The following is a 22970-nucleotide window of genomic DNA, read 5'->3' as shown; positions in this document are numbered from 1 at the left end:
AGCGGAAAACAAAGCCAGCTGAATGCCCAAAGACTTGGCGTTGATTTTAGACATTTAACATTTTGAGACCCATAGAAAAAGTTTGAATGATTGCGTCTACAAACGCAACAGCTCCCCCAGCGAAGACAATCATCTTGAAATAGTACAAGTGTAAAGGAAACTTGGTCTTTTGACCTTTAATTTATATTGTAAAGTGAATACTTTTTATTTTTGTAACACGAATCTGATTCTATTAGATTTCTCACATTTATTAGATTTAATTTGTAAGTTTTACAGACTAGTCTTGTACTAGCAATATACCCACCGCTGTGAACACCCATGGCCTTGTCTGCTGGCTGTCTGCAAGTGCCACAGAATTTATTTCGTACGTCTTCTTCATGTCTCCTGGTTGATGGCGAGCACAGCTGACACATGCGAATAGCTCTGCTCCGATATGAAAATTAATAATTCCGTGGTCCGGCCACTTGACTTTGGTATGCCAGGCACACAGACCACTAACCTGACGGCTACCTGGAGCGGTGAACGTGTTCTCATCGTTGTCCGATGCGGCAATCATCAATGTCAATTAAATGTTAAATGTTGGAGGCCATTTGTGGGAGTTCGACCAGGATGTGCCTGGAATGACCCGAGGAATGCGGGGTGAGACGAATATGAAGCCATCCCCGATTCATTACACCGTCCGCCCACCACGGAACCGGGAGGAGTAGAGAACTCTCCATTGCAGGATCCCGCTGGTCATAAATCTACGCCTCCAAATCTACATATTAACGCCAGAGTCAGGCCATCTCAATGCCAACGGACAGCGCCACAATTGGCCGGGCAACGATCACTTACTTTATGATCACTTGAAAACCAATCAAGCACAATAAATAATCGCTCTGCAGCAGGGACAAGAAGCGATATTGAAAATCGAGCGCACAGATGGGCTGGCTGCCTGCGACTCGTACACCTTAAATTATATTCACACTTTGGCCCCCAGAAAATGAAATGGTTTTAAATACGAAGGTAAGCCAAACAAGCCGGAGATCGTATTGGCGATCAGCAAACACCCGACTGTGTTGGGATGCACAAAAAAAAAGGCTTCATCAAGGACAAAAAATTTTAAAAAGGTATCACATAGCCTAAAATATAATATGATTTTTGCAAGGAAACTTGCAAGCAACTTGTAAACAGAAACTATTCAAGATATTTTATTCTTAAATCTTTTTTAACTTTCCAAATGAATACTTATTTTTCAGTGCAAAGGCAGGATGCGTTATGGCCAGACAGTTGGACATTTGGACATGAAAAGAGGTGGAACTGTGGATGGAAAGGAGTCTTGGGCATTGGGCATTGGACCTGGACCTCGAACGATCTCTCCCTGTTCCTGCCCCATGCCTCCGATGACTGTGGCTCGCTTATCATCATAACAATAATGTTAAAGTGGCAAAATGGCAAACTATGCGCAAAATGCATAAAATTTATAGCCGAATGGCCCAGGCAAAGGCAATACAGATTTGTATTTGTTATTGTATCTGTGTATCTGGATTATTGGCCCATGTTTTTTGTGGATTTCACGCTTCCGCTCTGGCTTGAGTCGACCTGGTCAAAAGTGATCACAATGGGACACAATGCAGTGGCAGCCACGGATTTTTTTGTGCTTGCCACTCGTTCAGAGGATTAGAGGCTTCTGGACGGCACGTAAAATTTATTAAATTATGATAAAGATAACTCACTAAAACAGATTTTATTCTGTTAAATAAACTACAGTTTAAGTCAAACAATTATTTGTAACTTTCATCACATAGTCCCAAACATAATATATAATTACACACTTTAAAATAATATTTTTTTTATAGCTTTCTTTATAGCTATTATATAGGTTTTCCTTATCGCTATATTTGTACACCATTTCCTCTTGAATTACAAGAAACAGCTTTCACAATTTTTATTTTAACGTCTTTCCGCTGATTAATGCCAGTTCAATAACTCTGCCATAGATCTATATTTACCCGCAGGTGGTAGCATAATGGATCGTATAAGAGCCACTCCCTTAGCTTGCTTGGCAAAATGTAAACAATTAACCGGCAAATGCAAATATGAATGAAATTTTCCCCACAATCCAATTACTCACAGCCCGAATGGCTAAGAAAACGAGGAAGTGAGCTGCCAATAAGCGTAAAGAGGCAAACACCTTGAAGTGCATAAATTAAAAGCAAACGACAGCCAGGAAAAACTGGTGGTGGTGGTGGCGGTGGTGGTGTTGGCGGTGTAGTGTGGAATCATTCAGACCCCCGATCCAATCCAGTTTTTAGCTGCAGGCTCTGGCTCTCGCAAATCGAAGATGGCTGAGGTGGCCAAAAAAAAAAAAACAAAAGAAACAAAAAGAAGCAGCTAGAAGACCGACCCAATCTGCCGATGAGTGGGCGCTGGCAATGGAGCCAATTGAAAGCCCACAGTGAGTATACGCCCCGTTGCACTTGACCACCGAACGGACAAATGAACAAACGAATGGCTGATCATCGCTCACCATAACGATGGCTTAATATTAATATTGAAACGTTTTCTAGTAACGCCCCCCCTGAAAGCCCCCCCATCCCGCATCCCCTCACCCATTAACTCACAAATACCGCTAGACTAACTAATGAAGCGCACACGCATAACTTAAAGACATTTGTTGGGCTTGTTGTGGCATTTCGTATTAATAATACGAGACAAAAAAAAAAACTAATTTTTGGAAGCGTCAAAACTTGTTTCGAACACCTCAGGGGTGGAGCCTCACCTGGCAAGAGGGAGACGGAGCCATTTGGTGTGGGGTGGGAGTGGGAGTGGGAGCGAGAGGGGCCATAACCGAAATCAAGTCACAATCAAATGTAAATATTTTCGTATTTAGAGAGCGTCGAACATTTCGCTTTGGCGATTAATTAAAGACTCATTAAGAATTTGTTCAACTCGGGCGATTAATTAAAAGGCTGTTAAAATGTGAAAAGGGCACAAAAACAACCAAATAGCTAGCAATTTAGACAATTTAACTAATTTCCATAAAAAGTTTAAGCCACAAAAATGAAAACTTGACATCTTTTTAAAGAATTTTTGAAGGACGTCCAATAGCTATTAAAATGTAAAAATAAGTACATCCTTCTTATGAATATCAATTACTTTATATAAAAATAAATTCTTGCAAAAGATATACCGGCAATGACGTCACATTGTATATTATCATTTTGACCGCTGCCGTGCATGACATTGATGAACCGCACTGTAAAATGAGTAGGATGACAAATGCCTTCGGTGGAGCTGTTGATAAATACCCGCCGGTTCGGGGGCAGTTTGAAAAATCGCTCGGCCAAAGATCACGCAACGACGAAATTGAAACGTCACCAGTCACAAGCGGCTAAGATTGTTATTGTTAGTGTTGTTTTGTGCGACGACTGGTGCTGTTTCTCCATGAATATTAACACATTAAAATGGTAAACGTGGTTGAGTGAAAAATTAACCCAAAGCAGCCGAAATGTGGCTGCGTCTTTGCGGCTGCAGCGTAAATTATGCAAAGTCATCAAGTCAACGTTATCCAAACATCAATGGCCAGGGCCTGGAAGGCCTGGGAAAAAATTAGCATAAGCCAAGCGATTGGACAAGAAGAAGAGGAGCACAGCCCGCAGGGCCAATTGCAGGAAGGGAGGATGTGTGCACTGAAAAGAAACTTCTTGCGAAGACTGGAAAGTCCTTCAAAAAGTGCAACTAATTTTCTTATTTGGGAGTAGAAAAGCTGACTGAAAAATGGAAAAATGCTCATACTTTTAAATATAATAATACATCATTTAATAATTGTCTTTTTCAAGTGCAGGAAACAGCAGGGAACAGGGAACTGGGAATGGCCAAGGCATGGCAGGAATGCCACATTGATGCAGTCACTTTGATAGCGCGACATTAGCAGCAATTTATATGCAAATGCAGCAGCGCAGGGCGGTGGAGAATGAGTTGGTACAGCGACTACCACAAACTGATTGATGGTCTCATTTCAAAAGATGCCAAAGTGCGTAAGCCCAAAACACAGAGAACCCAGAGAGATCGAAAAGAGGAGCTGGCGGAGCAGCAGGAGTGGGCCATGTATCCAGCATCATTAATGCGAATCATTAGCAGTGCTCGTTGATAAGATCGGGTGCAAATTATGCAGCGGTCGCAGCTGGAACAAAGCCTTAAAAAAGGGAGCGGATTCCTGGTTTCTGGCCATGATTCATGGCTGATGAGCCATCCCCAAAGGGGCGGCGAGTGCGTAATTTTTAATTGCCAATTAAAATTGCTCCAATTAAGATGTGAAATCTGTCCTAAAGCTAGAGCTGAAAGTCCTTGGGCCATAATTAGGGGGCTTGGCTGAATTAACCTCATTAAAACTGAAGAGTTTTTAATAATACATATTCATTGGGCGATTCTTCTTTTCCAACAGTAATATGTTACCTTGCAAGATGTTGGCCAATGACTCATAAATATAGCTTTAAGCGTTCCCTATATATTGTTCTATTAATTAAAATTAATATACACCAAAGATTATTTTAGACAAATTCAAATCAAATACAAAATATTTAAAAAGAAACGGATTCTGTTATCGATAAGTTTGGTATTTTTCAGTCGACTTAAAAAAATACTCATTTATACTTTTTCAATCGGTCTGGCAACACCATTATGTTCACAACTTATGGCAGCTCAATTCAAAATGTATGGCACCTCTTTATATTTGAAATCCCCTTTTAAAATTTGTTTTCAAAAAAGAAACAAGAAACAAATACTTTAGTAAGTAAAATAAGAAAATATCTGTTGGATAAAACCAGAAATATTTATGTTGGAGGCTTATAAACAGACACATTATACTGTATAATTAAAGGACCCTAACCCTTTTATTTATGCTTGAATAAACTAATAGGAGCCTCCTACCCCAAAAATTATGCAAATCATTTTTAAATTTCTACATTACCTTGTGGTGGGTGAAGCTTACATCACCCCCATATGCACTCGTTCGGGTCATTGATAAGAAATGGCTCAGTTACCGCCAGCAAACCGCAATTAAGCTGACCCAAAGCCGTTGCTAGGAAACCCGAGGCGGCCACAACAACCAGGACGAAGGCCCGGAATAAGAAAACGTGGCCAAAACCACCACCGACACCGCCACCACTTCAGACACCACCAGCCGACCAAGGCCAAAAACAACCCGTCAGGTCAGTTTAGTTTTAGAACGTAAACAAAAAGGAGCTGAATAGTGAAAAAGTTTTTAAAGAAATACATTAAAATAAACTAAAATGTGCTGTAATAGATAATAAATTAATTGAAATGGGTAATGACCAAAAATGTATAATACAATTGCTTAAAATGTGCAATCCAGTTTAAGTTAAACAGAGAATAATAATAAACAAACAAAAAACCAAATACAAATTGACAAATAAATTGATTTTAAAATATGTTATTACATTTCTAAAGACCAAGGACAAATGATAATTGCGCCACCAAATGCTATAAAGCGAACAAATTGCAAAAATGAACCAAAGAAATAAAAAGCCAAGTCAAATGGGCTGTTAAAATATAAATATTATTTATTGTACAGTATAGTATAACTTCTATATGTCTATATGTGTATATGCGCGTGTGTGTGAGTGTATGTTTTTTATTTGAAAGTGTCTAATCTCCGTGGATGTTGAACCCCATCGGCGTAAACAAAAAAAAAAAAAGAGAATAGTATAGAATGCAAGATGTATACATATATATATTTTCCATTATTGATCAGTCTGTTTAATCTCTCTCGCTGGCTGCTCCACCTCCTTCTCACCCTCATCCTCCTGCTCTGGCAGCTCCTTCTCCCTTTAGCCCCCGCCTAGCTGCAGTGACTCCCCCTGATCCTCCGTCCGGGCGTTCAATGAACCGGCACCGTGATGCGGGGCGATAAACTTTTGGTTGTGGCGCGATTCCGGCGCTGCAAAAAGAGCTTCACGTTCTCGAGCGGCAGCTGGAAGTGATAGTAGGCGCAGTACGGCAGCGGGTCCCAGTAGGCGAACAGCGCCTCCCGCTTGTCCAGGGCCGTCGTCGAGGTGCGCTCCAGCGCCGACCAACTCCAGTTGGGCAGCTCGTCCTCCGGCAGGCCCCTCCTGTGGATGCACTTCATAGCCTGACACAGGAGCTGGGCATGCGACCGATTGTGGCATATGTAGGGCAGGGCCACGCCCAATCGCGTGCCCAGGGGCACGAACTGTCCACCGTGGGCGGGGCTCTTGACCAGCCGGAAGCTGATGTGTCCGTTAATGGGCCTCTGGAATCGCACCTTCGCGAAAAAGGAGCGCAGCCAGAGTTCGATCTGGGCCTCGTCGTCCCGGGGTACCGGGATGAGGTTCTTGGTATGATGCTCCACTCGGCAGCTCACATTGGCTACCACCCGCGAGTCCTTGACGGTGGTGCAGGTGACGTAGTGGTGATAGCCCGGCTGATCCCTCACCACCAGCCAGGGCTGTTGCTCGCTGATCTCGTGCTGGTTGAGTTTTAACTCTGTCCTCCTGTTTGGGAGAATGTACTTGTGCCGTTCCAGGACACCCTGCATTCCGGCAGCCATCAAGATGTTCCGGTAGTTGCCCACAAACCCGCTCTCGTATATCTGCTGGATCTGTCTCGGCGCAGTGAGGACCACATGGGCCGGCAGAGCCATCTGTTGCTGCTCGCATCTCTGGAAGAGCTGCAGACAATCGTCCAGTTGCAGGGTTTCCTGCACGCTCGGAATAAAGCTGGCGCATCCCAACACCTCCAGGTGTGGCTTGGCCAGTGCATCATAGTACGCCGGACTGGTGGCGCACACGGGTATATACACTGCCGGTCGCTCCTTCTTAACGATGTGGCACAGAGCTGCTATATATTGATCCGGGTTATTGGCCGTGGGTCGAGGCACCACGTAGAACTTATCCACGGCCGTGGAGAAGCGGGCCAGACCGAAGAGACCCTCGAACTCGAAGACTACCACTCGGGCACCGGAGCCGTAGAAGTTCCTGGCCAGATGGAGGGTCTGAATGGTACTGCCACAGCTCAGCAAAATGGTCTTCTGCCTCTGGACGGCACCGAGTTCCTCCTCACCGCTCAAGAGCCACTTCACCAGGGCAATGGGCACCCTCAGGAGCTTCCAGAATATCCACAGCAAGGCGGAAAGCCAAAAACTGGGAGCCGCAATCGAGAGCGGAATGTACAGGACGTATCTGAGGATGGTCAGCAGGAGTCGCATTAGCAACTGGGGACCAAAGAGCAGCATCCGGGTGCCCAGATTGGGCTGTGACGGAGCTCGGGCCTGGAACTGGCTCCTCAAAAGGCTACCATCAGCTGTCCTTTGACGGCGCAGAGTCACAAAGTGACGATGTGGAGTCTGCTGATCCTTATCCTCCTCCTCTTCCGACTGGCTGGGGTGCTCGGGAATCAGGTCCAGGGAATTAATCCTCCGGAATTTGGAGCGTGTGGCCTGGCGAAGCTGCCGGGCATGCTCCTGGCGCAGCAAGAGATCGTCCAGGGTCTGGGACATCTTTCTCTCTCTCTCTCTCCTTCTCACACTTCACTAATCACTCTCTCGCTCGCTCACACACTGTCGCGGTGACGCGTAGTCCGTATTAATCTCAGCCGTATAATCTTCACCGTATAATCTTCGTCTATCTGCCGCCGTGCTGCTGCTGCTGGCAAAATCCGAACTGTGACTAAAGCGCGTTTTAAATAGGAGCTATACTTTAAACCTACGGGATGCAGCTCGGTGTCATTCGTGGGTTATCATCGAATCCCAGACACATGTCCACTGGCAGGCCCATCCATGTACTGGCATAATACCTATGCACTGCCAGAAAACTACTCCACCACTCGAGCCGATCGACACCGCCACCACCCACTGCCCTCGAAACGGCCATTAGCTAACCGCCGATCAAAGTTGGATCCGATATGTGACTACTTTCTTATCACGGGGTTTATTGCCTTGGGTTTATGAAGTCTGGAAATAGATTCCAGTGGCTAGCAATCGCTTAGCAATAGTTTTTACTCTATAAAATGATAACATAAATTAAAGCAACAACTAACAAATTTCATAAAATGTTTCATAGGTCAGTTATAAAAGAAATAAAGAGTCATCAAATTTTACCGAAAATAGAATCACTAAAAAAATTGATTTTGGTTTGTTTGAAAGCTTTTTTGAGGTTTTATTTGTACTAATATTAAAAGTCCAAAAACATATAAAAGTTTTAAGTTATTACTTAAGTTACTTAATATTAAATTGCAATTTTAAAGTTCTGCAAAAGTTCTATAAAAATAAATATTCTATTTTTAATATATTTCACTATTAATGTTCAAAGAAGGCCGGATGCCTGACATTTTTAACAGTTTTTGAAAAGTATTGAAAATAACTAAAGCCTAACTAATTGGAAAAATGTAAAAAAATTGTAAACAATTCAAATAATATTTTAATATTAAAAGCAAACTTGCTTTTGGCTTCTTAAGATTCTTTAAAAGCCAATCTGTTTGATATAAAAAATGTACAAAATAAATGAATCCTAAAAAATCACTTGCTATTATAGCACTTGCGCTATTTCCTCAGTGTACCAGTAATTAACAACCGCTCGTTTATATACCAAAGAATATATATAAAATTCATACTCATATGTATTACATATTTAAATAAGTATATCAATCAAACAATCAGTATGAATGTGAGCGAAATGTTTGCCCAAGTATTAGTGTTGTTGTCGCCACAGTCGCCGCCAATTCTCCTCGTTGCCCGGAGTCTGTGTGATCTTTGGCGATCGCCGGAATAAATCATCACTTTCAGAACTCGAAGATTACGAATTGGAGGTTCTAGCCGAGCTACGGTTGCCACCGGCGAACACGTAGGCCCCCAAGGCCCTCGGGAGGAGCACCTATGTCGTTGGGGAATTTCTCATTCTACGCTTCTGTGTCTCTCAGTGGAAAGGAGAGCTCGTCCAGATCCCGTGACAGATTCCGATTAGTGAATGATTGGACTTTAGTCTCATTCAATCCCATTTCAGCTTCACCGGCCACTGATAAGCGAGTCTGACTATGAACCGACCATTCGACTTATTAAGCGAGAAAATCCAAAGCAAGAACGGCGACAGACAAACTTATGCTTGGAAATTAACAACAAATATTAACAATCTCACACCTACACATAGTATAGACCTTATGGCATAATGGCATCGGGTCCGCGATTAAAACCGAAAGTGAAGCAAACAAACACCTTCGACTGGCGACTGACTGCATAACCATCTTCGGACTTTGAGAGTCTGTACTGTGTGGGCACTTAGTTGTCGCGGGTCCGATTTGCACACGAGCTTTATAGGAATGGTTCACTATATAGCATATATACCTAATACCTGGGCTGGAACTTTTGTATCTCCTACCCAAGGTCGCTTCTCAGGTTCAAGCAAGCATTGATAAGACTCTTCAAAATACAGATTTAACATTTCAATTTCGCATTTTTTTTCTCGTCGCTTCGAGCCCTAGAAATAGCCATCTCACCTATATACTATATAAGCCATATAATATTGGGTATTACGGTGCATTCTCCGATTTGGAAAGATGGCGATAACCTTGCGGCAGTCGCAACCTGTGTGCCAGGAAATATTTTGACATTGATATTTAGCGAAGGCAAGAGAAACACATTTATAGAAAAATTAAACGGGGAATCTTTCTACACGAAAATATCATAGATATTCTTAAAATCTTTATTCGGGATAATAAGTTTTAAGTTCGAATTGAAAATCATCACGATTTCAATACTTTTGAAGAATATTAAAACAAAAAATGTTATTGTAGAGAATTAATCCAGAAATCCTTCAATATAAGGATCAAAATAAATGTTTATTGGCAAATAAATTGGATGCCTTGGTAGTCATCTTGACTCCAATTCCAGTCAATTTTTATTGAGTAAAAATTTGTTAGGGGAATATTTTCACTATCGATAGTTCATAAATTTATTAAGATTTTCCTCTTCAGAAATGGATATTTATTGCTAAAAGTATGGTCTTCGCTGAGAAAATATTATATTAAAATAATTCATTAAAATATTCTAATTACCTCCCCTGACTGTGAAAAGTTTTCTTTTTATTGATCGCCATTCTATGCACTCTCATATCCTTTTTATCCCCATTCCTTGATAGTTAGCATAGAATTAGCTTAAATGTAGACTCTATACAGGGCTCTCTATACATAGAACCTAATTTATATGCACCGCAAATAAATCATCAGAAAAGGGTTAATCGCTTCGACAGACTCTCCTGCACTTGCTGAATTTATGGCCCTGCCCGGTGACTTATTAAACGCAGCAAGGCATGAACATTGTGACCAAAAAAGGAGGCACTATCTAACCAGCTAAGGGAAAGCCACCCACCACCTATACCAGTCTATAGCCATACCGTAGAATACCCCATCGATATCGGCCGATTTGACCGACCGCATTCGGAATATGCTTCGAGGCACGATTTGCATTTGTTGCTTGCTCGCACGCCAAACATAATTGTGAGCTCCTCTTTCCGTAATCAATTGCGGTTGCCGGTGGTAACCAGGAATTTGTTAATTCAATGTTTATTCTGCCCCACAGCCCCCGCACTCTCCAGGATCCGGGCAATGCAAAGCAAGGAAAGTTGCAGTCCCCAGACGGAGTAGGCCTTAATGGCGGTTAGTTCGAAAAGGGAATCCTTTCGACGCTTTCTACTTTTTTACCTTCTTGCAAAAGTTTGGTTGGCGCTCAGTTGGCTTAGTTCCGCGGGCCCAGACAGTTCGGTTTGAAGCCTCCATTCTAGTCCTAGCCCACCCATACCGTTTGGACCCTGATTAACTTTCCCTCCCGACGAGCATTAGTTGCGTTAGTGCTTCCGCATTCCGCAAATTTGTGTCAATTGCCACCAGGCAGGACACGTTAGTGGAGACTCCTGCCGCAGGCTTCGAGCCTCGAGTCCCGGTTACCGTTTTCGTGATAACTTGATGAGTATTCAATTGGAGCTCAATCAGTTAACAACAGTGTCCTAGTGCGCGGATTGAATTGCGAAACCAAAAATTATAATCATAAAGAAGTGTTTAAACACATAATATATTTTTACGGAAGTAGAGAAACATTTTTATAGTGAAAAGTAAGTTTAAATTAAAGAAATAATAGACAAGTTTAAATAGAGATGGCTTCGACTAACTGAAGTTGCTAGAAAACTTAAATACAAAACATCAAATACGTCAAAAAGTGTTAAATAGGAAGTGATATTTGTATATAAAACTTAAATTGATATTTCATGTATAAAACTCAAACTCGAAACTAATACATATTTAAAACTAATACTAATTTTATTTAAAAAGCTGATTAGACGAATACTCTTTTCTTAAAATTATGATATTGTTTAGAATCTTTATTTAGGCATAGCTTAGGATTTCTTATTTTGGAATAGAAATTGTAAAACATTTTCCCAACGTTAAGGTTTAGTTTTGTACTATCCTATAATTTGTATCCTTCTATACGTTATATATAGCGTATAATTTATTATCATCCTCCAAATGATATTCAAATGATTTTCCTCCATCCCCCCCAACTCCTGTCATAAACATAAATTACGACTTCCATTCGACGGAATCGACAATGATATAAAATCTGGAACTAAAATAGAAAGTATAGCCGACATGGGCTAGATTGCATGCCAAATCATAGTCGCTCTATCAAGGATGTTATCATATTTTTACCGTTTGCATAAAATCGCTGGTAGAAGAGGTGGGGGTTGTGGGTGGTGCCGTGGGCTTTGCAGCATAAGGACCTCAAAATTAGAAGACGCATTCGTGTCAAAGGAAGTTTCAACAACGGCGGAAATGTTGTTTATTAAAATAAATACGAGGACAAGGAAATTATTACGATTTTGGGGGGGAGGAAGGCCGGGCCGGAGCGGACTGTAAAGGGTGGATGGGGACAGGGGACAGGGGACTGTTGACTATGAGGGATGGGGGTGGTAAACACAAACACTTGCTGTCCTGGTGACAGACTGTGCAATGCGTGTCGTCGTCGTCCAAAAACTATTTCCTCAAGTGGGCCCCCAAAAAAATATCATTGGAAAGTATGAACGGAATGGCAAGTAATGTTCTTTGGTCCTTTGGCGGGTGTACGAATCCTTCGATGATAATGAGAAGGGGTCCCCTCATCACCCCGAGCTTGTTTATTGGCGAGGAACATCACCTCGGTTCAGCTGTCATGACGACTGGCTCCTGGCCCAGGAACAAGTTAATAAATCAATTTGGACTAACTTATCGAGCAGCTCAGAAGCGTAGGCGAGGCGCCAAACTTTTGGCCAAAAAGTTTCCGTTTTCGTATACCCAGTGATTGGTTTTTAATGGTGGGTTAGTTTAAAGAAGTGGATTCCTAAACATAGACTAAGATTTAAATACATATTGGAGAGGAACTATTTCTTATTTAAAGTATTTGCAATTTTATATTTGTGTTTCATTTACCAAAAAATTGTTTTTCTTTAATTTCATAAAACAAAATAAACATAAAATTTGGTTAAAAATAAGTTATATCTGTAATAAAGGGTAGTATCTAGTCGAATCTATCGGAAAGTGCATTATTTTCCATTGCACGCAATACAAACCGCATTACCAATTTCTTGGCAGAAACAAATCAAATTCATTCGCTCGCTTTCCATTTCCCATCGCCCCCACCCACAGATGCAGGCGTACCGCGATAACTTCAAGCAAACGCCCTGCCCATCGGCCGTCGACCTTCAGGCCCCGCCCCACCCACCGGCCCACCAGCCCGCCGCCCGCCTGCCCTTCGCGCGCACTCAACGGGGGCGTGACCCATCGGCCGGTGCCAGTTCGGTTGCCGCCTCCGGCGCTCTCACGCCCAGGATGATGAGTCCGGGTCCGCCGGGCGTTGGCGGGGGTGGTGGCGGAGGAGGGTCCGGGGATCCCTCGGCACTGCTGCGCCAGAACCAGGAGCTACGCCAGCGGCTGGCGGATGAGTCGCACAGTTACCGACGTCGCCTGGACACCTACAAGCAGGCTCAGCACAATCAGGCTAACCTGGTCAGCCGGCTCCAGTCGAAGATCCAGCAGTACCGCCAGAGATGCAGCGACCTGGAGGAGCGGATGCACGAGACGATCAAGCCCACTGCGGGAACAGGACCCAAGCTAACCACTGGTCCGACCACCAGTCAGGTGCTGGTGAGTAATACTGCCTTTAAGATTTAGATTGAAAGCTTAAGTTATGCTACCATCCATGGCGTATGCGCAATATTCCCCTATAAATTCTATTCTTTAGAATCCTTAATACATTCATTTGCCTTTGAGTTTCAAATATTTTTAAACAAACTCATTAAACCCCATTTTCGAAAGCAATAAACATTATCTCCCAATACTTTGTTTGTGAATGTTGCTATGAGCACTTGGCGACCACATGGCGTATGAGTAATGCTCTGACAAACATAATTCAATTCTTATCAAAATCTTAATAAATAAATAGGTATATTTAATTTGCAATGGAAATTAATTGAAATTTTAATTGCTTATCAGTTTTACCGACAAAAATAAACGCTTCTTGTGGACTTTTTCTTATGACCATCTCATTCCCTCAGTGCTCCACTTCGCTGACCCTGGGCCAGAGCAGCCTACCCTGCAGCTCTTCGCTGGACTCGCCACCGCCCAGCTGCAGTCGGGACTACGTACACGATGATGTCCTGGTGTCCGGTGCAGGGGCTGGGGGAACAGCTGAGCTGTGCCGAAAACTAGATGAGGAGCACCAGCGCTGCGAGCAAATCCTGGCCCAGAACAACGCTCTGCGCCAACAGCTGGAGGAGTCGAATCGCACCAACGAGGCCCTAACCAATGATCTACAGAAGCTGACCAACGACTGGGCCGGCCTCCGGGATGAGCTGCTCATCAAGGAGGACGAGTTCAAGGAGGAGGAACAGGCTTTCAAGGACTACTACAACAGCGAACACAACCGACTGCTGAAGATGTGGCGCGAGGTGGTAGCCGTGAAGCGCTCCTTCAAAGAGATGCAGACGGCCATGAAGGCGGAGGTGGCCAAGATGGGCCAGGAGATCAACTGCGTGAACAAGGACATTAACGGCTCTAATGCGGCAGTGGCCTTCGCGCAGCAGCAGGCCAAGCGAGCAGCGGATGAGGAGCTCAAACAATCCCAGCGCAGCAACGACGATCTCCAGAACCAACTGGCCACCCTGAAGGTGCAATACGAGAGTGCCCGGCACGAGATCATGGAACGCGACCAGCGACTGCTGGAGCTGATGAACCAGCTGAAGAAACTGGAGGATCGGTGCGCCCAGGCCGAGTCGCAAGCAGCTCTGGCCAGCCGGTATAGTGATGAAATCGAGCGCCTCAACAATTCCATGCGCGAGATTGCGCAGGCTGTCGTTCAAGATGCGGAGATCGCGGATCGCGAAGCGGACGCCGAGGTTACCGGCGGGGCCATGCAGCACATGCATCTGACGCGTGACTCCGCCTCGGTGGCTGGCGGAGCAGGGGGAAGCACTGTCGGAGGCGGTGCCGGTAAATCTCCACGCCGGAATTCGACACGCGCATCGCAGGCTTTCGCCGAGGGTACCATTTCCGCTGTCCAGGCGGCGCTCCACAAGTACCAACTGGCCCTACACGACATGCAGGTGAAGTTCCAGCACACCAGTGACACTCTCCGCACCACCAAGTCCCAGTTGGACACCAGTGAAGGCACCAAGCAGCTCCTAACCACTAAGATGCAGCAGCTCACCGAGAAGCTCGATGCCAGCAACTCGAAGCTATCCGAGCTGCTGCAGGAGCGGGAGAGTCTCCAGCGAGGACTGGACGAAGTGCGCACCCAGAAACAGCAATCGGAGATGGGACGAGCGGATATCAACAGTGCAGTAAGTGTATTTAAACTATAAACTTTTAAACTAAAATCGTAGTTAATCTTAATATTATAGTATGTACACTACTTATTTGATCACCTAGCCCTCTCGATGATTTAGAGAAATGTAAAGTCAGCGTTTTTTGTTTAATAAGTACTATCCCATTGGGACGAGGATGCGGAACACCGACTCGCCATTGCGAGTGCAAGTGTCAAGGAAGATGGGGGCGGCTGCGAGAGATAACTCGATTAGTCTGCGTCTGGGTCTGAGATTACGGCGTACATTTCATATTAAGAATGTTTCCAACTCAAATCCGGGGTGATGAGATGTCTGCGATCAGTTGAGTTATTAATTATGGCTGCGAAGATTGCAGTTCTCATAATGGCGAATTCCATTATGGAAAGAGTATGGGATTGAGTTCATAAGCACTGGGATTCCATATCTCTAAATGGGTTGGTCGGGATCCGGGTTGACCGTCAGCTTGTGCCGAAAGAGATAAAATAAAATTCATTTTTAAAAATTTAATACAAATTATACAAACACGTGCTTATACTATATATGTTTTAATGTTAAAAATGTCTCAATAAATACTAGATTCAATAAAATCATTTTGATAAGTTGGAAATAGGATTACAATTTTTGCTGACCACATTTAAAAATTTGCTGAAAGGGCTAAAATATCATTTGGTTATTCAATACATTGTTCACATGTTAAGAATTGATGATTCAATAGTTCTATGAAATTAAGTTGAGTTACTGAAACAATTATTCATTAATATTTCCTTTAGTTTGAAAACCTAAGCGGCGATTATGAGAAACTACAACTCAACTGCGGAAAGCTCCAAAAACGCATTGATTCCATGGAGGAAGATAAAAAGGCAGTGGAGCTGGAGATCCAACGTATTTTGAAAGACAAGAATATCACCGAATTGAACTTAAGGTGAGTCCTTAATAAATAATTTTATATAGTAATTCAAAACACTCTAAATATCCAACAGATCGGAGGAAGATCGCAGCAGCCGTCTGAGGGAAGAGACAATATCCCTTCGAGAAGAACTCAACCGAGTCAGCCTCAATCGAGATCTCCTCGAGCAGCAACGCATCGAGTCTGATAACCTGATCAACCTTCTCGAGAAGCAGAAATCCGATTTGGAATATGATCTGGACAAGTTGCTCATGGAGAAGTGTGACCTCCAGGAGAAGCACGAGAAGCTGTCCAGCAACAATTGCTCCACCAGTGATGAGCTGAAGAGCGTCCAGAATTGCCTGCAGGAGGCGCAGGATGAGCGCAAAAAGCTCCGCCACCAAACGGCCGATCAGTGCAACGAGATAAGTGAGCTCAAGAAGGAGCTGGCGGTCCTGGACAAGGCGCGTCTGGAACTGGAGACAGACAACCTATCAGCCGGGGAGAAACTCAAGTGCTTGCAGCTGGAGAAAGAGAAGATTCTGCAGGATCTGGCCTGCGTTACTCGAGATCGTGGAGACATACACAACCAATTGACAGCCATGTGCCGGAAGAAGGAGGCCCTCAACGAGGAGCTCATGCGCACTCGCCAACGTCTGGAGCAAACGACAGAGACCAACAGCCGCCTCAACCGAAATCTCGAGGAGATGGTGAAGGATGTGGAGGAGAAGCAGGTGGTCATCGATCTGCACGAGAAGGACACCCACCGCCTGAACGAACTTTTGGCCGCATTACGTTCCGAAAAAGAGTCACTGGAATCGGTGCTCTTCGACACAAACACCTCACTGGAGGCCACCGAAGAGCGACGCAGCCAGCTGGAAAGGGATTTGCAGGAGGCCCTGGTGCGGGAGGAGTCCCTAAAGAATCACGTGGCCCGTCTACAAAAGGAGCTCGAGCAATGCCAGCGAAAGGCCCAGGAAACAAAAACGCAACTCATCAATGCAGCCCGAGCGGCCGAGAGTGACTTCAACCAGAAGATCGCCAATCTCCAGGCCGCTGCCGAGGACGCAGCCAAGCGACATGGTGAGGAGATCCTCCAGCTGCGTAACGCCCTGGAAAAGCGAATGCAGCAGGCCTTGCAAGCTCTGCAAACGGCCAAGGACGATGAGATTGAGAAGCTGCAAGAACGGCTGGCCACTCTGCAGGCCCACCTTGAGAGTCTGGTTCAACAGCACGAGGAGGCCCTAATCCGGGCGGAAAGCGAGAAACAACAAGCTCTCCTCATTGCGCACAGGGATAAGCAGGCCGTGGCTGAACGTCTAGACGCCGTCACCAGAGATCTAAAGACGGAGCAGGAGTCCCTGGATCGCAGCCGTCGCGAGGCCAATGCTCGAGATGAGAAACAGCGGGCAGCTATTGCCCAGCTCAAGGACGATATAGTACTAATGCGTACCAAGGAAGAGGAGCACAAGTAAGTACATTAATTATCCATATTTTTTTATGCAAACTATCTTTTTTTTCGCCACATAGAATCAAACTGGAGGAGTGTATCCGGAAACAGGAACTGCAACTGAGCAGCATGAGGGAAGAACGTGATACCTTGTGTCGTTTGAGTGAGGAGCTGAAGATGGACATTCGTCTGAAGGAGGACAAAATGGAGGGCACCAACAATGAACTGCAGGATGCCCTGAGAAAGTCCAAGGAAGGTGGGTGAAGACTTAACCTTGTATTTATCTTATTATATTATTTATATTGTGTATATCCATCTCCCCTAGGTGAGGGCTTCATTGATAGCCTCCGCAAAGAGTTAACCGACGCCAGGCGCCAATTGGCGGACAGCAACATTGAGCGGGACAAGTACTCCAACAGCAACAAGGAACTGCGTGATCACGTCAAGCGAGTGGAGAGTGCCAAGCGGGAGCAGGCACGTGCCATCGAGGAGGCTCTTCAGAAAATTAGCAACCTGGAGGATGCCAAGAACAGTCTGGAAATCGAACGTACCAGATTGAGCACTCTACTCAAGGAGACAGAGAACCACTTTACAAAGACCTCCCAGGACTTAAATGCGACCAAAGCGGCGTTGCAAAAGACCCAAGTCGAGTTCGCTCAAAAGGACGAGGGAGGCAAGGAGCTGCAGTGCAAGCTGGTTGCCGAAGTGGAGCTCAAGGAACGAGCTCAGCAGGAGCTGTGCCAGATCAAAAAGCAGTTGTCCGACCTGGAAGCCAATCTATGCGCCACCCGCCAAGAATTGGGTCGAGCTCGTTGCCAGAACAACCAGGAGGAGCACCGTTTCCATGCCCGCGAACAGGAGTTGGCTCAACGTCTGGAGGAGGCTCGTGGCCGGGAGAAGCGTCTCGAAGATCAGAAGCACAACTTGGAGGTGTGCCTGGCCGATGCCACCCAGCAGATTCAGGAGCTGAAGGCCCGTCTCGGCGGTGCCGAAGGACGCATTCGGGCTTTGGATGAACAGCTCTCGTGCGTGGAACTCCACAAACGCGATACCGAACAAAAGCTATCCTCTGTGGTTCACACTCTCCGCCGTATTGCTGGAATCCAGGTGGATGGTAGTGTTAATCTCTCCCATCGTTTGCTCAGTCCTTCCAGGAGGTTCAGTCCCTCTCGCAGTTGCGGGGACTACGATGCCAGGAGCACGTCCCAATGCCCTGACGGACCCATCGACGTGGATCCCGATCTGGTGCGCAAGGGTGTTCGCAATCTAATGCACCAGGTGGCCCAACTGGAGCGCGAGAAGGACGACTACAAGTCGCAGCTGGGAGCCGCCAAGAAGCAGCTCCAAGATGCGGCCGAACAGCAACTGAAGTGCGATGCCAAGATGGGTAAACTACAGGCCATGCTGCGAAATCTCCAAGAGGAGAAGAGCAACCTGGAAACCGATCGGAAGATGAAGATCTCGGCCATCCAGGCGCTTGAAGAGAAACTGAAGCAGCGCAACGACGAGTGCCAGTTGCTCCGGGAACGATTGGCCCAAACGGAGATGCAACTGGCCGCTACCTCGGAGGAGAACGCTCAGAACGAGGACCGTCTGGAGAAGAGTCGCCAGCTGGGCGCCAAGTTGGATAACGAGAAGCGTCAGCTGCAAGAGGAGCTGGCCAAGGTGGAGGGCAGGGCCAGTAAGTTGGACCTTCAGCGCGTAGCCATGGAGGGTGACCTCACACGGCTGCAAATGGCTCTCCAGGAGAAGGATTGCAGCATTCGCCAGGTGACAGAGCGTCTGGAGAACCAGAACCGAGCCATGACCCAACTGGAGGACCGCTGCACTGCTCTAAAGTCCACCGTGGATCAACTTAAGGAGCGTCTCCAAAAATCAGCCGTGGGAGAAACCCAACTACGAGGTGAACTTAAAACTCTGCAAAAGGAGCTCTCCGAGCAGGGCCACTGCTCACAGGCCAACGAGGACAAGTTGAAGCTGCTGCAGAAGTCCCTTCAGACCGCTGAAAATGAGAAGCGTATACTTACCGAGCGTTTGGACAGCGCTCAGACCAATCTCAACGAGCTGAGGCGCAGCCAACAGGCGCAGTTGGATGGCAACCAGCGGCTGCAGGAGCAGGTTACCGATCTGGAGGTTCAGCGATCCGCTCTGGAGTCCCAACTGCGCATTGCCAAGTGGAATCAGGAGAGTGGCGGTGACAAGGGGCTGACCAATGGCAACGGAGGTGGGGCCGAGGACGAGCTCAGCAGGCAACTGAAGTCCTCCCAAAGAGAGAAATCTGAGTTGCGCAGCAAACTGCAGACTCTACAGGTGGGTTGGAAAATATATCCTAATCCTATTTTATATCTTCAGATTCATATCCCAATCGCTAATTAAATAATTAATCATTCAGGATAAAGTCAAGCAATTGGAATGTGAGCGAAAGAGCAAGTTCTCCGGAGGAAATGCCTACGACAGGGCCGAAAAGACCAACTCCTATTACGGAGGAGCAGCCGAATCCGGTGAATTCGACTCAAATCGCTATGATATTGGCGGCGGCAATGGTGGCGGTAATGGAGGTTCCTACAGCTGTGGGTTAGACCACAGTATCATTGAGCAGGAGACACGGGATTTGCGTCTAAAGGTACGCCGCCTGGAGACACTTTTGGCGGAGAAGGAGTCCGAGCTGGCCAGATGCAAGGCGCGAATGAACGATAGCACCAAATGCATGGATGGAATGGACTCGGAACGCTATCGTAGTGCCCAGGTTCATGCAGAAAAGCTTCTAGATGCCAGGGAGCAGTCACACCGACAGCAGGTCCTGCGGCTGGAGAATCAAGTGAGATCTTAAATACTATTTTTATTTAAAAATTTATAAATACATTTTTGTAAATATTCTTTTTTAGATATCCATGCTGCGAGAGCAACTAGCCCAGGAGGCCAAGCGACGACAGCAGTACATCCTGCGCAGTTCAAAAGCGAATCGAGAGATGCAACACTTGAGGAGTACCCTGGGCGATTCCTTGCGCAATGTTTCCCAGCATCCGGTGGATGCCCACCTCTTGGAGAGCGAGAGCCGACGGTAACTTTTGAAATATTAGATCTCTTTTAAAGCCCCAAAACTCTAATATCCCGATTCCAGCCTCGATTCGGCCGTTTCGATGAGCCTGCCACCTTCCACCTGCCGGGACTACGACCGCGACTAGAGCGTTGAACATTTAGATTTGGTTAAACTTGATCCCGCCAAGATGATGAAAAATTAGAGATCACTGCCATTTGCATTTATTTATAGAGGCTTCCTGGACGGCAGCAGTCTGCCCAGCATCTGATTTAATCATCGCCTGCATTTCAACTCGTTTGCCTTAGTAAAAGTCTAGCTGTTCATTGTCTGCCCCGATAGACAATCGATATAGTGCGTCCCCATCCAGTCGCATGTTCATCTCCACACCAACTAACTATGCATTAATGGGTCACAAGTTCCGCTTCTCCCTAAACGAGGGAGAACACCGAACTATATATCTCACCAGAATTTACATCATTTGCATTTACATATATTGGCCAGAACACCGAACTAGTCAGCACAACAACCGAGCATATATATTTAATCCTTAGCAATATATTTAATCCTATATTCAGTGCGGATCTACGACTGCATGTTTTATAAAAATATATACAAGAGAACTACACGTCTAATGAACACAACATAGTCGAAAGTGTCTACTTCTTGGGGGGTTTCAGGAGTTTTTCCAGACACTCCACAACAATCTTCATGTTGGCTTTTTGGGCCGACAATTTGGCCACCTCCCCTACGATGGCGAATAGGGCTTTTGATTTGCCCTTTTGGTATTGCTGCACTGCTTTGGGCTGGTTGGTAATAGCTTGCTGGCAAAGAGCCTCTATCTGTTCCAGATTACAGATCTGCTGCAGATTGTGGAGGTCAATTAGCTAACAAATATAAAAATAGGTAAATTATAAGTCATATATATCAATATAGGTACACTGTACCCACCTCCTGCACTTTAATAGTTGGATTGTTGTGTAGCAATTCAATTAGTTGACGCGCAGCTTGCAGATTGATATTTTCTCCGTGAAGATTCTTCAAAATGTCTCTTATATCCTCAGCGTTTATAGAGCTAAATTAAATTATTCAAGTTAAGATAAATTAATTCAATGATTGTTTTTTTTTAAGAATTACCAATCCTCCACGTTCAAGTTCAGCTTATTGCAGTAGGTCAAAAAATCGTTAATAAGAAAATTGTAGACAACTTTGGTGGGCACTTCACTTAGACTGCGATTGATACTTAAAAAGTGGTCCAATAAAATGGGTTCATTCTTGCAAATAAATACATAAAAGTAATCTAATTTTTCTATAAAGAAATAAATAAATATTTACCACCAAAATGATAGCAGTTTCTGGCTTGAGACTGTACTGCGCCACTAAGCGCTGTCTGGTATCTTCGGGTAATTCCGGAATTTCTATACTTAAAGCAGCTACAGAGACCAAGTCTTCAGTTGACTTTGAACCTGGCTTCAGGTTCACGTGAAGCGGTGGCAGATTCGGCTCTGGCATAAACCTGTAGTCCTGCAGCACCTCCTTGTCACGCATGGCAACCGTGCGACGATTTTCCGCATCCCAAGATCGCGTTTCATTCGTAATTACACCACCTTCGGCCACTGTTTCTAGCTGACGATTTATCTCATAGGTTATGGCTTGAGAAATACTTCGTACAGATCCAATGTTTTTGACTTCTGTTCGGACTCCCATTGGATCGCCCTCTTGGTTTATAGATATGTTAGCATCCACACGCAAGGCACCCTCTGAAAATGATGGCAACAATGAAAAACTAATAAAAATGGTTTTTTAGGACCTTAATTACCTTCCATTTTGCAGCTGCAGGTCTGCAGACGTCTAAGAATAAGGATTAGTTCTTTGACTAAGGAAGCCGCCTCTTCACCAGTTTCAAGATCTGGCGCAAACACAAGCTCCATCAATGGCAAACCGGCTCGATTGAGATCCACCAAACTTCTCTTAAGCTGATCGTCATGTAAGGACTTCCCGCTGTCCTGTTCCAGCTGCAGTTGCAGAAGTTTCGCAGTCTTATAGTAGACTTTTTTGCCCGGCGTTATTACCGGGAAAGTCATAATACCGTTGTTGGCCAGGGCAGCTCGCTGCTGTGTGATTTGATAGCCATTCTGTGAATATTTTTATTTATTTAAAAAAGATACTAGTTGCCTTAGCGCATATATTACCGGCAAATCGGCATAGAAGTAATGCTTTCGGTCAAACATAGAAACCTCATTCACCCGGCACCCAAGGGCTAGAGCTGTCTTGATTCCAGACTCCACACACTTCCTATTGACCACCTGCAGAAATGTTTTTTTTTTAATTAACCTTCAATTTGTTTTGCTGGTAAGTATCACTTACCGGTAAAGTTCCCGGTATGGAAGCATCGAAATAAGCTACAGAGCTATTGAGTGGAGCTCCAAAAGAGGTGCCGCTACCTGAGAAAAGCTTCGAGGCACTGGCTATTTGAGCATGCACCTCCAAACCTACAACGCTTTTCCATTTACTGCAATAAACAGAATGGCATGAATAAAGTTTATGAGATCTTTTGGAGTTCTTACCGTTTAGGGATGTTGGCCAACTTAGGCTGGGTAGAAAGCCTCCGGATTATTGAATAATGCATTACAAAATAAACGCAACGGATCTCCAGAAAAGTTTTCAAAACAGCTGTCTTTGTTATGGTTCGAAAGTGCTGCCAGACATTGATAC

The 22970-nt window shown here is 45.1% G+C and overlaps 3 protein-coding genes across 5 annotated transcripts; 1 reads left to right on the top strand and 2 right to left on the bottom strand.

Annotated features, from left to right (window-relative positions):
- Positions 1-5200: 5200 nt before the first annotated feature.
- Positions 5201-20903, top strand: LOC6498901 (rootletin). Of its 3 annotated transcripts, none has more exons than XM_032456288.2 (10): positions 5201-5308; positions 12688-13185; positions 13596-14879; positions 15653-15804; positions 15863-17239; positions 17299-17474; positions 17544-19528; positions 19611-20036; positions 20104-20279; positions 20340-20903. In XM_032456288.2, the coding sequence occupies exons 2-10, from the start codon at positions 12688-12690 to the stop codon at positions 20401-20403; spliced, it is 6138 nt and encodes a 2045-aa protein (XP_032312179.1). In that variant the 5' UTR covers positions 5201-5308; the 3' UTR covers positions 20404-20903. The 3 variants fall into 3 exon arrangements, with proteins under 3 accessions (XP_032312179.1, XP_001955708.1, XP_014765811.2); XM_001955672.4 differs by lacking the exon at positions 5201-5308 and adding an exon at positions 10614-11120; XM_014910325.3 differs by lacking the exons at positions 5201-5308; positions 12688-13185; positions 13596-14879 and adding an exon at positions 15035-15269.
- Positions 5540-8124, bottom strand: LOC6501662. Its single transcript, XM_001955673.4, has one exon. It carries the CDS (start codon positions 7517-7519, stop codon positions 5882-5884), a length of 1638 nt encoding a protein of 545 aa, XP_001955709.1. The 5' UTR covers positions 7520-8124; the 3' UTR covers positions 5540-5881.
- Positions 20794-22968, bottom strand: LOC6501661 (glutamyl-tRNA(Gln) amidotransferase subunit B, mitochondrial). Its single transcript, XM_001955671.3, has 8 exons — positions 22823-22968; positions 22623-22767; positions 22448-22561; positions 22075-22390; positions 21591-22015; positions 21393-21529; positions 21207-21330; positions 20794-21142 (listed from the first exon to the last, which is right to left on the bottom strand). The coding sequence occupies exons 1-8, from the start codon at positions 22882-22884 to the stop codon at positions 20915-20917; spliced, it is 1551 nt and encodes a 516-aa protein (XP_001955707.1). The 5' UTR covers positions 22885-22968; the 3' UTR covers positions 20794-20914.
- Positions 22969-22970: the final 2 nt, after the last annotated feature.

Source organism: Drosophila ananassae, chromosome 2L, assembly GCF_017639315.1.
Source record: "Drosophila ananassae strain 14024-0371.13 chromosome 2L, ASM1763931v2, whole genome shotgun sequence".
Lineage (NCBI taxonomy): Eukaryota > Metazoa > Arthropoda > Insecta > Diptera > Drosophilidae > Drosophila > Drosophila ananassae.
This window is presented reverse-complemented; position numbering and strand designations above follow the sequence as displayed.

Excerpts from the sequence above, each read along its gene's own strand:
- LOC6501662 (XM_001955673.4), bottom strand. The coding sequence starts at position 7,519 with ATGTCCCAGACCCTGGACGATCTCTTGCTGCGCCAGGAGCATGCCCGG.
- LOC6498901 (XM_032456288.2), top strand. The coding sequence starts at position 12,688 with ATGCAGGCGTACCGCGATAACTTCAAGCAAACGCCCTGCCCATCGGCC. Across the intron at positions 13,186-13,595 it reads CGACCACCAGTCAGGTGCTG|TGCTCCACTTCGCTGACCCT; the intron begins GTGAGTAATACT and ends TCATTCCCTCAG. Across the intron at positions 14,880-15,652 it reads GAGCGGATATCAACAGTGCA|TTTGAAAACCTAAGCGGCGA; the intron begins GTAAGTGTATTT and ends TATTTCCTTTAG.
- LOC6501661 (XM_001955671.3), bottom strand. The coding sequence starts at position 22,884 with ATGCATTATTCAATAATCCGGAGGCTTTCTACCCAGCCTAAGTTGGCC. Across the intron at positions 22,016-22,074 it reads CTGCAGCTGCAAAATGGAAG|AGGGTGCCTTGCGTGTGGAT; the intron begins GTAATTAAGGTC and ends CATCATTTTCAG. Across the intron at positions 21,143-21,206 it reads CAACTATTAAAGTGCAGGAG|CTAATTGACCTCCACAATCT; the intron begins GTGGGTACAGTG and ends TATATTTGTTAG.